Source organism: Ornithodoros turicata, chromosome 2 (assembly GCF_037126465.1).
Source record: "Ornithodoros turicata isolate Travis chromosome 2, ASM3712646v1, whole genome shotgun sequence".
In the NCBI taxonomy this organism is placed as follows: Eukaryota; Metazoa; Arthropoda; class Arachnida; order Ixodida; family Argasidae; genus Ornithodoros; species Ornithodoros turicata.
Genome location: NC_088202.1, coordinates 140,614,577 through 140,632,769, shown reverse-complemented (window position 1 = coordinate 140,632,769; position 18,193 = coordinate 140,614,577). Strand labels below are relative to the sequence as shown.

Sequence of the window (18,193 nt, the reverse complement as noted above, 5' to 3'; positions counted from 1 at the left end):
TCGTTCTTCACCTCTCCCGCGTACCCGGATCAGTATACTCGTAACGCAGATTGTATGTGGGTACTCGAAACACCCGTGTGGGACGCACAAATCGAGGTAAGCCCATTCGACAGACCACCAGTCTGGCTAATGGTGCATAGCTATCAGTTGCAGAGGAAACTTTAATGTTTCTGTTATGATTTGAACACTGAACACTGAAGAGTGAACACTGTAGAGTGCACGACAAATCGCATCTCTGTGTGTACTATCGTGTGTACTCGTGTACTCTTGACAGAGAGAGAGAGGGGGGGGGGAGGGTGTAACGGCAGGATCGGCTCACCGTTGTTCACCACACAGAAGCGGGCGTTGTCACGTCGTCGTCCTCTTAGCAGAGAGCTTCAACACACAGGAAGCCAATTATTCCACAGAATAGAATACCGTGATAACTCTCTATTACTGGAAAGCGCGGGGCCTCAATTTTTTTTAAACAATAACTGTCACGAGTGCCACAAAAAGACGTGTGCCTCTTATTTTGAACAGATAGGGAACGAGGGACGATATTTTTTCTGAATGGCCGTGGGCTAGAAGCGTGTTATTTGAGGTTATCCTCTGTCTAGAGTATAGGATACCATGGGACGCCCAGGATTACCTACCGACAGAAAGCTTCTAACCGGAAACCTCCTAATGCAGCTCAACTTTACAAGTTTCGAACTGGAAAACGACTGCTCCAAGGACTACGTGGATATCCTCAGTGGATCGCACGTCAGGTCGCCCAGCATCGACAAATATTGTGGTGCCAGGAGACCCCCTCTGCTTCGGGGCAGGCAATTCGTAGTCAACTTTCACTCGGATGGCGATGGTGCTGCCGCGGGATTCAACTTTACCGTGTCTCTCGCGGGACTGTGTAAGTTACCGGCCGATGTCACTCATACTGGTGATGCGGAACCCCATAAGCTCGAGGCCACCCAGAGATAGACAGTGTCGTTCTTTCGAAGATGCAAACTTGTGTAGAAGTAGTCATGGTTAGTGGTTGTGATGGATCCGCTTGCTGCAGTCGGGCAAGATGGGCGTCCTGGGCCGACTTCACAGCGAATTATCCCGACGTTTCTCTTAGGGCGTCCATAGCAACTTAGGTAGAGCACGAGCATTGGCTATGTGCCTTTCCTGCGAATCGCTGCCATTGATAAGGCAGTCTAGAAACGTGACTTGCGGACACGAGGCAGTGAGCCAAAGACGTCTATTGACTTAAGAGTGCACACAAGTACACTCTAAGTCTCGTAACAGATAAGTGCCTTCCAACCAGGGCTGCGGTGTTGCCACTCCGGAGTTGGAATGATTCCGGAATTATTCCAGATTTATCAGAGCCCGGAATTGAATTGGAATGGAATGGCGGAAACTACCCTAGGAACGGAATGGGAATGGAAGTAGGCACTTTTTCGCAGGAATGGAATTGGAATGGAATGGTCTGGGCGTGCCGGTGGCTGCTGGGCTACCCAGTACGGTTACGGGTCCATGATGGAATGAACGGAATGAAACGGGGTTGCCAAGCCTATTCCAGGAGTGAGAATTGGCCATACCTTTTCATTCCAAAGTAATTGAAAGGAATGGAATTGGAATGGAATTGGTGGCCCCATTCCGCAACCCTGCTTTCAACTAGCCGGTTGATTTTTCTTTTTTTCGGAAACGCAGCACTTGAATGTCCACGATACCTCTAAGTGAGCCGCGGTACCATGCAACGCCAGACGGGCAAACGGTTAAGACTACTTTCCTTCTCCCTTCCCGACCACGGAGAGAAGCTTGAGTACGAGGAGAAACAGAAAACACAAAAGCTTCGTGTGTGTGTGTTTTCTGTTCGTCCTCGTACTCAAGCGTCTCTCCGGGAAGGGTCAAGAACTCCCTCAAAGAACCCAAAGAACAAAAGAACTCAACATGACTCAAAGAACATGATGTTGCCAACAAAAAACTTTATTCTGTACTTCAGCAGGTACAATTTGCTGCCCGACTACTGTACCAACTCTTAACTCATGTGTATATCGCATGGGTCCAACGCGGCTTCCATTTCATGCGGCACTGATCCTTTAAATGACTTGAACAAATATATTCTTTTTCAGCAATAAATTAAAAGTAATGTAAATTTAACTGGTCCTCAGGAAATCGCACAGTATTACCACCGCCATCGCTGGCGGTCTTTGACATTTATTTCGCATATGAATGCATCTAGCTCAGGAGCTGTACTCATATTGGCTGACTTATATCACACGAAGAATTCCTTACACGTTTCTAACCCTCACATTAAGACGGAAAGCTTGGGATTTGTTGAGCCTGTCCACCGCCAGGTTTCTCAAACATTACAGAAAGTACGGAGTCAGCTAAAAGTTTGCGTTCTAAGTACCGGCGCTGTGGGACCTTCGAAGCGCCGAACATACGGAGATTTAAGCAGCGTGTCTCGTAGAATCAAAAACGAATGCTGTATTCCGTTACGGATTTTTGATATAATGAATACCTTTCTCCTTCCTTTTTTTTCCTGCACAGCTTGTGGAGGTTTCATTCACATACAAAGCCTGGTTGCGATACGAACACCCAGGTACCCATCAGCCTACCCAGCCAACACCGAATGCGAGTGGGTGCTTGGCGGTCAAAGGGGCCATCGTGTCAACATCACATTTAGAGGTCGCTTCGATATTCAGCAATCTGCAGGCTGTGCCAGGGACTATATTCAGGTAGGCAACAACTGTTCCCAAGGATCGCAGGGTCGTAAGAAGTCCGTCTCCGCAGGATGCACCAGCTGAAGTTCGAAGGATCGGTACATTTACAATTGTATAAAAAAAAAAGGCGTGTGCTACACCCAGTTCAAAATCACTCGACATACTTTGAAACAGCTTCCCCTTACAGGATTCTATCATTTAGGATATGGGCTGCCTTTCCCTATACGGACAGGGGCATATTTAATGCTGAACTTTGCCAGTGGTTTTCGTGCCGGTGTGGGTTGGCTGTGGAGACGAACGAAGAACGAAAGGAACAAACGAGACGCGACCCGCGTTTCACATCACTCTAAGAAAAAAAGGAGTACTTTTACTCCCTTTGGGGAGTAATTGCATTGCCACAAAAAATAGTCCCTTTCGGGAGTAAATGAATGCCACAGAGTGAAGACCGCATTTCACGCGCTGTTGTAAGAGTCCCAGGTACATAATTGGTGCGCATGCATGAAATTACTTTGAAGCAAACCGTCAACGGTGATATATATCGAGTGATATAAAATCGTGCGCCATACATAGGGCATAATTTGCGAAGAAAGATGAGCTAACTGTTTCTTATTCTGTGTGGCTGGAAAATTGCTACGTTGTCTGAGTTATACAGCTTTATGTCGTTCAAATTGACCAAGGGCACGTATTTACGTAGACTGTTGCATTCAGGAGACCATTCGCGAAGTTTAGTGACAATTTGCAGTCCTGGGGAGTAAATGTCGGGACTAAATGTTGGGTTAGGGGACTAAAATGGGGAGTAATTGCAGACTAGGGGAGTAGAAGCTGCAATTACTCCCCGTTTTACTCCTTTTTTTCTTAGAGTGCAGAAGCAACCAGTGCAATATGCACACTCAAGCTAGTGTAAGATTTTTTTTCCCTTTTTGCTTTCTGTTTCTTTTTTTTCAGTTTTTTTGTTCCACCACAGTTACCAGTGTAATTTTCAAAAGTTTGGAATGTGTCCGCAAGTTTTCGTGTCCGAGGCGTAGTGCGGATACCATACCAGTCAATACGCACATTCGAAGTTAGAACTAATATGAAAACCCCGTAAAAAAAAAAAGAAAAAAAAAGAGGAAAACGCTACGATATCAACACCAGGTATTCTGCCCTATATCTAGGCATGAAAGCGGAGTAGTCTATAGGCCCCCACAGCCTCTGTTCAAACAGGCTGCCCCCCCCTCCTCCCTTTCCCCCCATCTTCCGACACCATTGAAAGATCGCGTACGCCGAACTACGGAATATCCCGTAAAATACCGTGTGCCTTGAAATTACAGAACCGGCTACACGGCGAAGCAGCTTTTCGTTTTCGTAAGTGATCCTGATTTAAAAAAAAAGAGAAAGAGAAAAAGAAGACATGTACCAAAGCAACCCCTGGCAAAGATACACCGTTTACTATTTGACCGCAGTGTTCTCCTACAATGATGCGCCATGTTCCTTAAAGTTAAAGTCCTCATCAAGGGATCATCACGCAGCCAATGGGGAATGGGGAAACAATTACAGGTCTAGTCCCCTGGATTGTATAATTACGCACTGCACTACGAATAGTCCCTAAATTTCTCGTAAACCCGTGAATTTAGTCCCGAAACGAAAGGTTTTGGCACTCTACCTAGGAGCCAAAAATACTTAAATTACAGCTTTCGTTCTTTCTTTTTTCTTCTTTTTTTTTTTCGAGTCTTTCTTTCGAGTCGAAGGGAAGACTACAATGGCTGCCGAGTAATCAGAACTACTGCTACGTTTCTGGCCACGAAGGCCTGCCGGTCCTAATCTATAGTTTGAGCAGGCCCAAACCTATAGTTTGTGACAGTCCGCTGGCGAGGAATAAAACGTCAAAGTCGCTCCGTCAGAAAGCTCCTCCGCCGAGTCAATTTCTTTTGCTTTTCTTTTTTTTTTTTCCTGCCCGGCATAGAGCCAAAATATTTATTGCTTCTGCGTGCATACGTGTTGCGGAACAACATTTTTTTTTTTTCAAAAGGAAATCGATGATGGTGTCCGGACCACCGCGCCTCAGTTGAGACCGAATCATACAGTTGCGCTTGGGACGACGCTGGTTTGGGCCAAGTATCACAAGCAAAGACGGCACAAATCGCACGGGCATGAGAGTCGACTGGGAACGAGGGGAGTTCCTCTGAAAAACAGTGTTAAGCCCAGTGATGGCCAGTAGTTAACTACATGTAGTTAAACTAGTAGTTAAACTACCTGATTGTAGTTAAAAAGTAGTTATCAACTACTTGCAGAAATGTAGTGTGCAACTACTAGTTAAACTACTATTTCGAGTAGTTGACTACAGTAGTTAGGTTACTGCAGACGCCAACTACTTCCGATTTTGCCGCAAGCTTTACCGCATGACTGTGCCTCCGACTTTTACCTTGAGCTACTTCTTTGATGAGAACGGAGGTGCAGAGCAATTGTGTCATGCATGTGTACTAAATTTTCACTTTTATCACTGCTTGTGATTCATATTTAGGGGTCTAAGAACGCTATAGAATGGGATTGGTGTTGATGGACAACGTTGTAGATGTAGTTAAACTACACTGCAGTAGTTAAAGAAGTAGTTTTAACTACCTCCACTGAAAAGTAGTTGAACTACTAGTTAAACTACTCCATCGCAAAGTAGTTAGTAGTTATAGTTAAACTACTGTAGAAGTAGTTAGTGGCCATCACTGGTTAAGCCTACCTTCCTTCTTGTCAAAATTTATTAAATTCGTGATATAATGTTGGCATGCAACTTTTCATTCGTGTTTCATTTCTCCTAATGGCTGACCGATGTTGTTTTTGCTACCTCCCTACTGACGACGGCATCCAAGTCGGGGCGAGAGGGAAAAACGAATGCCGTTCGGCGCGTGTATTGTCATTTGGTTCCATCGTGTAACACAAAACGAATGTCATTCAATTTGCCGTGTGATAGAGGAATAACTCACTCGCATTTCCCAGCACTTCTATATGACTCCTTGAAAATTCGTTCGTGATGTTTTTTAATCTTACTTTTACTAGATTTTCAACGACGTAGACGGATCTTGGACGTCCCCCGTGAAGTACTGTGGCTTGACTAACCCGCCAACGTTTCTGAGCACTTCCCATAGAGCTAGGCTCCTTTTTCGTTCCGATGCAAGCATTCAGGGTGATGGATTCGAAGCTATCGCTGCCTTAGGTCAGTCTTTCTCCCTTTCGTTTTTCGCCCCTTTAACCTTTGCGCGCGTGTGTGTGCGCGCGTGCGCGTCATGATGTTAGGGTCGCGGGAACGCTTCGCATGTCCAACACAGCCTGTGCCAAAGCGAACCGTACGCACCGGGAGGGAGATTAGCGTAATTAATATCCGAAAGGAAACCGTTATTGCGTCCAAACATTGCTTTAAGCACCATCACTCATTAGGAACACAAATGACGTTAGATCGGAGTTTCTATATAGTGTATACGATTCTGCAGAATGATCTTGACAATAATTCGTAGAACATATGCTGTTCTTATATGTGAGACGTTTGATTGGTTGCTTCGATCAGCGAGAAAAGTTTTGCAAAAGAATTGGCTGGTAATCGCAAAGTGTGCATAACTATGTTCACCCAGAAAAAAAAAAATCACGATTTCGGCATCCAAACATAAAATTTGAGAATTTGCGTTTTAAATTGCATTATCCGTGTTTTCTCCTGAGCAAACTCAACATCAGATTTTCCGCGACAAATAAAATTCTAGCATCCCTGGTCACGGCAGATGAGATGTTATCCACCTGGTGCTGTCCAACACCTTTGCTACCGAATAACACTATCTGATATTTTTGTCAACCCCATTAATGAACTTTCATACGTGGAGTACTAATTTTTAATGTATTGTCCTAATTACCAACTTCATCGTTCGCACGCTTTCATCTAACTAATTATGAAATGCGGAAGTCGACACAAAATATTCCGATGGAAACAAAAACGAGATCTGAGTGCTAAAGCATATTGGGCCCCACAGCATGGGAGTGTCCTCTTTCTATTCACGTACATGTTTTCATGTCGCAGCTTGCGGAGACAATTACACGGATCCCATGGGAGACATCACATCACCACGCTATCCGAATGAGTACGGAGGGAACCTCAACTGCGACTACATCATCGTCGTTCCACAAGGATCCCACGTCGAAATTGCATTTGATCCACAGTTCGACATCGAACGTAAGCTCTTTATGCTTTCCGATTTCTTCACGACGGACCTGTGGAGAGCCGGATCCTACTGGACGAGCCTCTGTATGGTGCTGACATCTATCGCCGATCGCTATAGATCGCTACGTTGATGTGCTTCGGAGGGTGAACTTTATCAGACCGGATTCAAGCGGGTCGTGACACATTGGTGTATGTGGATCGTTGCACCATACGGGGCGTTTTATTTTAATCCTCTAGAGAAATGTAAGGAGACAATTACGAGAACATCATGGATGTCGTCTACGCAGTTGAGTTCTACGACCAGGCGGACATGTCACTACAAGGTGACTAATTACTTCAAATTCATTCATTAACCCTTTTATTTTTGGTAATTTAGGGGGCAAAAGCGAGGTACCAGAATGGGAGACAATTCTTGTTGAAAGTCATTCTATCCTTTTCAAATTCTTGAAACGAACGCAAGCCTTGAAATATCCATCGCGGAATTTCGCTATACAAATGAGACGAAACCAAAACATCGCGCCCCAGGAGCGCATCACCTTCACCGACGGAGACTTACGCGGATTGCCGAGGATTGCAGGATTGCCGGAGAATCCTCCAACGAGGATTGCCTCCCATTCTGCTATCTCACATTTCCTCAAAATCCCTTAATTAAAAAAGCTAATTAATAAATTTCAGTTAATTAGTCATTTCGTAGTTGCACAGTTTCTGCGAGAGGATGTCTGCCTGGCCGTATAACTCAATTGCAGAAACGCCATCTATTTAGTCTCTTATAGCTTTTTTTTTTGTTAAACAGAATATTTAAAGGATATGGAAAGCCCCTTGTACTTGCATTGTAGGAAAACAAAAAGAATGACTTCTCTACTTGCCGTATTTGAGAAGATACAAACCCTTGATCACACTTCTGCGTTCAGCTCTGACGTCAGCGGTGCGAGAGCCTCGACCGTTCCTGTTGGTTATCGTTAGCACGTCACCTCTCCCGCAGCTTCTCCCTGTCGGACGCGCCTTGTGTTGATTGTGTTATTTTGATAAATTTGTTGCATAAATGCCACTAATGGAGTTGAGCCCCTTCCCTTAAATGGGGTTTTCGCGAACTCTTTGATTCTTTTGCTTCCCCTGTCATATTTCCAGACTACTTTCTTGGGACCCCACTATGTATCCTTCTCTGTCCACAGCTTTTTCTTCCTCTCTGAGGTCCAGGCCTGCGATACCTCGTGTGGTGGAAGCCTGGTCCTCCCTCACCCTCCTTCCTTTTCAGAATGTAATGTCGGACGCGCCTGCCGCGATGTCACATAGTTTGCGTATTCGCGAACCAAGCAAATTTTCTACGCATCTCTTACTGCATTTGCTGTAAACAAAGTGGAAGCAAGCCCATCTGAATGCAAATGACTGTCTATTACATTTATATGGAGCGACGCGCGAAAAAAGTGTCACAACTCCGTTGACTGACGCGTCTTCTATGCCACCACTCACTCACAGAACGGGAAGACTGCCGTTACGATAGCCTCACATTGTACGAGGGACCGACGGACAGTTCTCGTCAGCTCCTACGTACCTGTGGGAAGGAGGCTCCTGGTAACATTACGGTGTCTTCATCCGTCCTCGTCCGCTTCAAGACCGACTGGAGCGTCGCTGGCAAGGGATTTGCCTTGTCCTACCGGGTGTTCAGTAAGTTCCTTTCCCAGCCACCGTTCTTCTGAGTAGGTCTGAGCGTTTGCACTGAATTTTGCCATGCAATTAAGGAGTCTCGCTACCTTCCCTCCTCCATATCCTCTCCTTCGTGATCGTTTCTAGTAGAAACCATGCGTCCAAGATTTATGTATAATGCATACTTCCAAGGTTTATGGCTTCGGGGAAAGTACTCTTGACATAGAACATGCCCTGTTAGCTCCAGTGCGTACCGTACCAAACCGTCCTCGAATCAAGGGTGTCCTTTCCTGCTCGTGCACCAATCTCTTCCTTGGAAAAATTGGAGAGTGCGAAATGAAGGATTACAAATACGGTTAACGAAGTCACTCCCGCCGAGGCGACTTCTTGCAAGGTGATTGACCAGATTGGTCTCCGCTTGCCCTCTTGAGTCCATGGTATCCGTAGCGTAGTTCACGTGGTGCGCCCTGGTGGCACTTTCAGCGAAGATAATCCACGGTGAACTTACACTTACTCACGAATTTACATTTGCGTCGCTTGTCACACAAAAAAGTAAAAGCACGCATTGCGACTCCAACAGCGAAGTTCTTGCGTTTCAGTGCATGTCATGCCTTTCCTGAGCAGTCCGCGTGCAAAAAGCCCCTGTCTTTTCTGCCCTCCTTACAGGGTGTAAGGAACTGGTGTTGCATAGTGTAAGCCCTCAAATGCCGAAACCAAGAACGGAACTCAGAGGCGCAAGTGCGGTAACATGGCGAGTCATCTAGTGCGACGGAACGTTTTGCTATTGGTGTTTTATATAGCATGAAAGTTGTATATAAAGTATAGGGAGCACCACGTGCTAAGCTGGCGTGAGTCGCTTTCTTGGGAGAGCTTGGCAATTGGGATGAGTCGACTTTAAGGCGGACTCATGTGATCAAGTCAACGTTCGCTACCGGAGAGTTGACTAAATCGTTGCAAAATTGTTCTGGTTTTTTTTTTTCCTTTGCTTTGCTCCCACGCTTTATGGACGTAATGCACTAGGGGCAGTGTGCAGAACATGCTAGCGAGCGACAAAGTCATTATATTAATTCGCGTGGGTCTGGAAAACTGCAGTAAGTTTGCCGAATTTGTTGTTTGCAATCATTCCCCAGACCGTTACTGTATGGAGTGACATCATTTTGGCCCAAATATCGCGGGCGGGTGTGCCGAGAAAAGCGATCTTGTTCCCATAGACTCCAATTTGAAAAGTTGACAAACTTTAATTCACAAAAAATCAGTGGATTGCATCAGGCCTTCAAAAATATGTCATTCCCTAGACACTCGAGGGAAACACGCTTGTACCTGTCTCGTCTAGAAATCTGACGAGGTTTACGAGAACCCTGCGAACGAAAATTCCCCCGTAGACTTTCTCAAGACGTGAGTCCGCCTTAATGCACGTCGTCATTTGACAGCACACCAAGGGCAGCATAAATGCCGGTGCCGCCATTTTGGAGGAGAGCTATCACTGGAAATCTCTTCGAATTGCCGTCTACCAGCTTGAATTCGAGAAAATTCTGAGGATAGCGATGACTAGTCCGCTAGTCACAACGAGTTCCATTCCCGTCGCGTGGCGTCTAATGACACTTATACGGAAAAGTCGGCCTGCTGCCGGAAAGGGCGGAAAAGGGTCTATCCGGCTTTAGTGACCGGATAGACCTGTTTCTGCGGGACAGTTGGCGCGAGCGAGCAGCAACATCAGACCCCAATATATATGCACCACGCTGTAGTTTGCGATGAAAGAAGGAAGTCACATATTCTGGATTACCGGTCCAGGGCTCTTACCACAATTGAGCTGAGCCGTGTATGGCTCTGTGTGGATTTGTCCCTTCTATGTGTTCCAGGCTCAGAACGTCAATTCCCTCCACGATGCACCTTAGCAGATGACGCGGCACTTTGAAATACGTGGTCTCGAGTTGTTCCCATATGGGAAGATGCACCGCTTTTTCTTGTTTTGTAGCTGTCCTTGGCGTCATACCGTTTTGAAGAATCATGCAGAACCCGCGGATGAAACCACCTACCGTCGGATCCGCGGCCGCTTGGGCCCGAAATGGCACTCTGGAAAATTCACTGCAAAGCCCTATACCGGGAAAGGACTGTCCTGTCCCGTCGGCAAAAGAACAAAAAAAAAAAAAAGTGAATCAAAGAATGACCGGAGTTGGCATTCATGTCGCGTTTGGCATATGAACATCAAGCAAAGCTACACAATCTGGGTAAAAAAAAAAAAAAAAACGAATCACGTTCCTGCGTCTCGCACTATGTCGTGTGGGAGCGATAAAATACAAGCTATTTCGTCTCATTATCTATTGGATACGAGACCCACAGTACCTTGTGTCTGTACTTGATCTCTATTGTCCTCTACAGGAAATACGTTTTTCTTGCAGCCTGTGGTGGCAACCTCACTGGACCCATTGGTACCTTTGGAACTGAGCCGAATAGCTTTCAAAGTGAATGTGTGTGGTACATTTCTGTGGATCCAGGTCATGCCGTCGAAATACGGTGCGGTGCGTTCAGTTGCTAAGGTATTCCGAAGTGTGTGATAGTATTGGACCAACAAAATGGGCGTATCCATCCCATTTTCAACAAATCAGGAGACAGAACCCTGTGGTTCAGAAGGACTAATGGCTCCTTGCCGCGTTATGTTTGTGAAACTCTTTTTTTAAGGCGTAATCACTTCTTCAGAAACCTATGGGCGATTTTCGTTCGCACAGGACACTTGGACGCTCTGAACGATCATCATAACATTGGTACTGCGTGTTTTCTTAACTTTTCTCTAGTCAATGACGTCTTTTTTAGAGGACAATGTTGAGTCGTTAATTTTTTTATTAATTAAAGTTTGGTGCGTCTCGAACATGTGCTGCCATCTCGATAGAATGTCGCACACTGAAATATTTGCGAAGTCGGCCTCCAATTCAAATCAACAAATAATCCTGGAATTCTGCACAATGTGTCATTGACTAGGGTAAAAGCAAGGAGAACACGCCAGTACTTCTGTTCTGACGCTATTTTACTCCGTTTCTGAGCGCTGTGCGAACAAACGTTCTCTGTTGACTTCCGCAGAAGCGATTGTCCGTTAACAATTAGATCAGTGATAACCGCCGCTCTCTGACTTTTGCGACAACTGCTATACTTCCATCTGTCAACATTTTTTTTCTTCCCGTCTAAGCAAGCCCTCTGTGCAGATACTTGTTCTTCGGCATCTCTGCTCTTCTGTGTAATAAGTTTGCCTCGAGCACTCTGAAAACAGGACACCTCCTTCAGAACCAACCGTTGTTCAAGATGGTATATCGTCTGCTTTCCTGATTTGTTGAAAGTGAGAGGCCGTTTCTGGCTGCAGTGGCAACTTATTAGCTTTGATACGTTCGCCTTCGGTGCTGTGCAGCGTTATGTCCGAGTGTGCACAAGAGGAAGGCACGTATACCACGACAGACATTGACAGACATGCAACTGCATTGAGATGACAATCGCGATTATGCGAAACTAGCTATGTTTACATGGATACTATGTCGACTAAATAGTCCGGTCTACTGATCGTCAAAGTCGACTGGCGGCGGTTTACTTGCGGACGACTAAGGCGCCTAAGAGCTCGATGGAAATTCAATCGACTGATCTTCGACTGAAGCGCCAGCCTCATCTCTGGCCCATGGCTTTATAATTAGGACATATTGCATACAAACTTCTTATCGTGTATGTTCTTTACATCTGAAATGCTTCTGTAGCCTTTCTGCGAGCCCTGATTCGATGAATAGACTGCCGGCATTACCATTCTTTCGGTCGAACTGCGGTAAACTTTGGCAACAACTACGGATAGTTTTGGGAACACAACGGCCGCGGATCTGCGAAAGCTATGAATGAAGTTGTTTTGGTTTTCCTGCTGCTTGCACAGCAAAGCGAGTTTCTTAGCATGATCAGCTTGTTACTGATCCGTCACATCGTAGCGATGATGATTGTGGTGCACCAGCACAATCAAAAGGTGCAGCGCATACTCTTTGCGACGCCCGACGATACGAGGACGACGCCAGTCTGCACACTCGGAGAATGGGCAGCTCCGCACTGTAAGGTGTGTGGTGAAGTGTGCTGCTGCAGTACAATTTTCTATGGCGCCTGCTTGCCTTGTGCTACTTCCTTTATTTTCCGTATGGGACCATGGGACCGATGGGACAAGGAAAAACTTGTAGGACGCTGTAATGGTTACCTGTTGCGCATTTATTGTATTGTAGTATTTTGCTTTTCGCGTGTACTGTTGAACATCTGAACCGCTTGACGCTCAAAGTAGTGCATTAATGTTCGATTAAAACTACCTAGCCTGCTCGTCTGCAAACTCCTAACTTGCAAACTTTGTGATGCTTATTCGAGTGCAGCTGTGCCATATTTGTTGCATTTCTATCAAAAGTTAATCTAATAAATAAATTTTCTTTATATATATATTTCTAGCAAAGGTGCAAAAAACGCTGCGAAGTGTTACAAAACGCACAACAGAGGGACAAACAAAAAACGTGACTGTCCGTTTTGTAACACTTCGCAGCGTTTTTTGCACCTTTGCCATGGAATACCAACTAGCCCAACGGTCTTCGTTATTTGCATTTCTAGCAATCAAAATATTGCTGCTAGGAAGGCAGCAGGTACTAAGTGCTGCTACTACACAACAAAGCTCAGCAATCTATTGCTCATGGTTCTGTTTTTCATGCACCACCAGACAAACCCAATTAACCTGGACTGTATCTCTTCAGTCCTGCAAGTCATAGGGCGTGCAAGACGGCGCATATGGATGTGGACTCGTCCATACGCTTGGTGGGAAAACCTTGTGGGCACTGGTAGCCCGTGCCAGTGGAAGGAGAGCTTCAGGATTTCGAGGGCAACTTTTGTACGACTGGTTGCCCTTGTAAGGCCACACATGTCTCCCGCTTTAAACCGAATCAGAACGCCAGTGCCAACTGAGAAGCGGGTTGCCATAGCACTGTACAAGCTAGCCAGCTGTGGTGAATCACGCTGTGCTGCATCACTGTTTGGCGTACATAAATCGACTGTCCACAATTGTGTGTACCTGTTTTGCTACACTTTGCGGAAGCACCTTCTGAGCCAGTTCATCCTCATGCCTGACCATGAGGAAGCAACTGTGATTGCACAGCGCTTCCTGCTCAAGTGTGGCATACCGCAGGTGATCGATCGGTGCAGTTGACGGTGCCCACATTCCTGTTCCCCTCCATCGTTGGGCTATGTCAACAGGAAGGCGTCGGCGTCCCTAGTATTACAAGCTGTTGTGGATGACCGAATGAGGTTTGCCTATGTCATTTTTTTAGCCCATTCACAACACTTGTACAAGTTTCATCGACTGCCATTATAACTTGTACAAGTGCTAGTTTCACCAAACACACTGATTTGACCCGTAAATTCACATAGGGAACGCTTTGCAGGTTCCGCAACATCTATTGTGCGCTGCCAGGGTCCGCTCATGATGCCTCTGTGCTGAAGTCCTCAAGGCTGTACACAGACAACAGTCGACTTATTCCACGAGTATATATTACCAGCTATAATTTGTAGTTGTTATTTGCAAAAGTGAACGAGACGTACCACTTTAGATGGGGCAGCACTTGCTTTCAAATATGATCACATTATATTCACATAGAGAACCACTAAAAAGTATAAACTTTCTGAACATGCAGGTGCACAGAGACGTTAGCGGAACCCTGGTTCCATATGTGATACTTGGGGACCCGGCATAAGCCGTTTCCCCAGACTGGATGGCTCACGGCAGAGCAGGAACTGTTCAACGAGCGCCTGAGTGCAGGCAGGGTTATTGTGGAACATGCCTTTGGACGGCTGAAGAGCAGGTGGCGCTGTGTTATGAAGCACACAGACACGATCTACAAGTTTGTACCAACACTTGTAGCAGCAGTCTGTGTGCTCCATAACAGGAAAGCGAGGAAAGCAACGAAGGCATCAACCCAAGGTAACACATTGTAGATTCTCATCTATGCTAGAGTCTTGTGTTTGTAGAGTTATGTTTTGTAGTGCTATGTTTTGTAGAGTCTTCACAATTATATGCATGTATTCTTTCCATTAGCTGGGCTGAAGACATGCAGGACTTAGAACGAACCTTCCCTCAGCCAACACGCCAGACACAGGCAGATGGAGGCAATGCAGCCGTGCGGGATGCCCTGTGTGGCCTGCACAGCAGCCCATCTGCGTTAAGGTGAGCACTGCGTTTGTCCTCCTCCCTGATGACAGCAGAAGACAAGTAAGCACACAGTAGATCAATGAATGGGCATGGCGTGCCTGAATGCTACAAATTCTATATTGGTCGTGCATCAGGGGTCCCAGGTGATATTCTTCATAGCGACGAGTCTTGTATTTATAATGGCAAAGTCCAGGTACCTGATTACATATCGGTTTTGCGAGGTGAAGTATAAATGTGCTGATGTGCTGGAAATGAATTGATTACATGCAGCTAAAAGGTAGGAAAATTATACAATTTATTTTACATGTACGTTAGGATATCTTTAAGGGCATTCTTTAAAGGCACACACAGACACTACAAACTTGCACAATACACAATTTATACAAGCATTGCTTCATACTATTACAATATACTACACAGTGTTTCACGAAGGGCCCCCGGTCGAATAATTTGTGAACAAGTGGTGCCATCGAAGATCTTTTTAGTAAAGATCCTTGGGAGTGAACTTAGAATTGAACTTATGAATCCTTGGGCCATGAATTGGGTGGTGAGCAGCTCATTTGCATACACTCAACAATTAAATAAACATCCTATCTTTAAAATTTACTTTGCAAGATTTTGGAACCTCTCTTTTACGTACCGAGGCCTTCAGCAAAAAATATTCTAAGAAAAACAAAAAACCTCAACAAGACAGTGATTTTGCTGAGTAATTAAGCGTTCTCGGTTTACATATTTCTTGCACGGAGCAGTGCACCAATCTGCTCCGTGGATCACCCACACTATCTCTCCTATGGTACGACGGAACCGTGCAAGAAATATGTGGACCGAAACAGATTAATGGCTCGAAAAAATCGCAGAGTTGACGAGTTTATTTTCTTTGAATATTTTTCACTGAAGGCACCGCTACGTAAAACAGAGGCTCCGTAATCGTGCATAGTAAAATTTAAAATTTACAATGTGTATTTGTTTAGTGAGCGTATGCAAACGAGCCGCTCACTACTCTGTTCATGGTCGATGGCCCAAAGATCCTTACAAAGGAGAAAGTTCTTCAGTGGCGCCACCTGTTAACAAACTGTCTCTCGTGTTGGGGAGTGTAGAAGTGTTTGTATAAGTGAAGCTTGCTGCTGTTGAAAAGTCATTAGCGTCTGTGTGCAATTTTGCAAAAACTGATTGTTAAGGTCTGCTACCATTTTGCCAAACTCCTGTCTTTCTTCATGCAGGAGCTCGCATTGACGCCTGTGTGCCTCCTCCGTTCGCAATGCTGCTGCTCTTTCCGCTCTTTCTGCTGAGGGCTTCATTATCCTTGAAGAAGTAAGAGCGCAGTGCGGCAGTGCGAAACAACAGGTTTAATGACAGGCTACGACAGGCTAGAATGAGTGCGCGAGACACAGTGCTCATGCGCCACAAGGCTGTTGTCGCCCTCTTCTAACACCCCCCCTCGACAACTAATGCTCAAAGAGACCCATGTGCTCCCTCAGAAGCAGTAGTCGCGGTCGGGTTTGGTTGGGTTTGGTTAATGCGTCGGCGACCATCCTGGCTGTTTCGCAGTATTGCAGGTGTATGACTCCGCGTTGGACCAAATCTCTGAGATGATGATGTCGCACGTCAATGTGTTTTGTTCGCGCGCTGTGTCCCTCGCGAAGTGCAAGCTTGATGCAGCCTTGGTTGTCCTCGTAAAGGCAGGTCGGCTGAAGTTGGTCATAACCAAAAACTTGTAAGAGCTGTCGAAGCCACAAAACTTCTTGTGACGCGTGTGCCGCTGCGACATATTCGGCCTCTGTAGATGACAATGCTACAGACATCTGTTTCCTCGTGGACCAGGAGACGGGACTGCCTCCCAGCTGGACGAAGTACCCGCTAGTCGATTTGCGGTCCGACACATCTCCTGCCCAATCCGCATCCACGTAGCACTCCAGCTTCATACCTGGCTGCCCGGAGAGCTTCAGCTTTAAGCTCCTGGTGTACTTCAAGTAACGTAAAAGCTTTTTCACGGCATTCCAGTCTTGCTGGCGTGGCTTACTCACGCGACGACAAAGAATTCCGATGGCACAAGCAATGTCCGGTCGCGTAGTTGTGCTCAAGTACAGCAGCTCCCCGACAGCTTGACGGTACTGATCGTTGGTCGGCAGTAAGCTGTGATCCCCACTAAATTTCAGGTAGTCGGGGTCCATAGGTGTGTGACTAGGCTTGACGTCCATGAGCTGGTATTTTTCCAGAAGGGTGTCGATCTTTTTAGCTTGGTGGATGTAGAAGCAACCATCTTCTGATCTCTCTATTTCGATTCCTAGGTACCGGCTGACATGCCCAAGGTCCTTGAGCTCGAAATGCTTGTTCAAACTTTTCCAGACTCCAGTAATGACTGAATCATCCTTGTGGCAAATCAGCATATCGTCAACATAGAGAAGGATATATATGCGACTGCCTTTTTCTGTCTTGAAGTAGAGGCAGGGGTCTGCCTCGCTACGGCTGAAGCCCTCTTCAAGAAAGACTTCGTTTGCCTTGATGTTCCATGCCCTTGCGGCCTGCTTGAGCCCATAGAGGGATCTCTGCAGCTTGCAGACTAGATGCTCTTTACCCACCGAAACGAAACCTTCGGGCTGTCTCATGTATATGTCTTCTTCAATCACTCCATTGAGGAAAGCAGTCTTCACATCGTAGTGACGAACCTGCAACTTTCGTGATGCTGATACCGTGAGAAGAACCCGCAAGGTCGTAAGCTTTGCAACGGGGGCGAAAGTAGCGTCGTAGTCCTCTCCGTATTTTTGAGAGTACCCCTGGGCAACGAGCCTTGCCTTGTATCTCTCAACATTGCCGTCTTTGTCTCTCTTTGTTTTGAAAACCCATTTGCAACCGAATGGTCGTTTTCCAGGGGGAAGCTCCACAAGAGCCCACGTGTTAAGTTGGTGAAGTGAAGCAATCTCTTCGTTTGCAGCCTCAATCCACTTCACTCTCTCACAAGCTGGCAATGCTTGAACTTCTTTCCAGCTCCCAGGATCAGCAGTTGGCGCGGCCTGAGCGATGTAGGAAAATCGGTCTGGCGGGACGCCCTTATTGCTCCTAGCCGAACGCCGAAGCTCAGTTACGGCTGTCCCTCGATCCTCTCCCGGTGTACCACTGACCTCTTCTTCCCCGGGTGAAGATATGCTCGGCCACATCTCTACTTCTATCTCGCTGGGACTATCTGCACCCGCTTCATGACGTAGCCGGTGATCTCCTGATTCTTCGTGACATGGTGGAGACGATTCCGAGCAGAGCTTCTGTATGATTGGAGCTTCATCGATTACCGCGTCCCGAGTCACCTTTATCTTATGACTCCCCTTGAGAAGTACTCGGTATCCCTTCTGAGTTTCTCCGTAGCCAACCAGTCTCCCTTCGACAGCACGAGCATCCCATTTAGACCGTTTTTCCTTTGGAACATGCACGAAGACGTGACTCCCAAACATCCTGAGATGTTCCAAGCTCGGCTTTTTGCTGTGCCACAGCTCGTAAGGTGTTCTG

The 18,193-nt window shown here is 46.2% G+C and overlaps 1 protein-coding gene across 1 annotated transcript; it reads left to right on the top strand.

Annotated features, from left to right (window-relative positions):
- The first annotated feature begins 609 nt into the window (after positions 1-609).
- On the top strand, positions 610-15,928 carry LOC135385098 (CUB domain-containing protein 2-like). The gene is made up of 9 exons (XM_064614274.1): positions 610-883; positions 2,512-2,699; positions 5,712-5,868; positions 6,718-6,870; positions 8,335-8,523; positions 10,882-11,039; positions 14,433-14,467; positions 14,582-14,710; positions 15,916-15,928. Exons 1-9 carry the CDS (start codon positions 610-612, stop codon positions 15,926-15,928), a joined length of 1,296 nt encoding a protein of 431 aa, XP_064470344.1.
- The last annotated feature ends 2,265 nt before the right edge of the window (positions 15,929-18,193 follow it).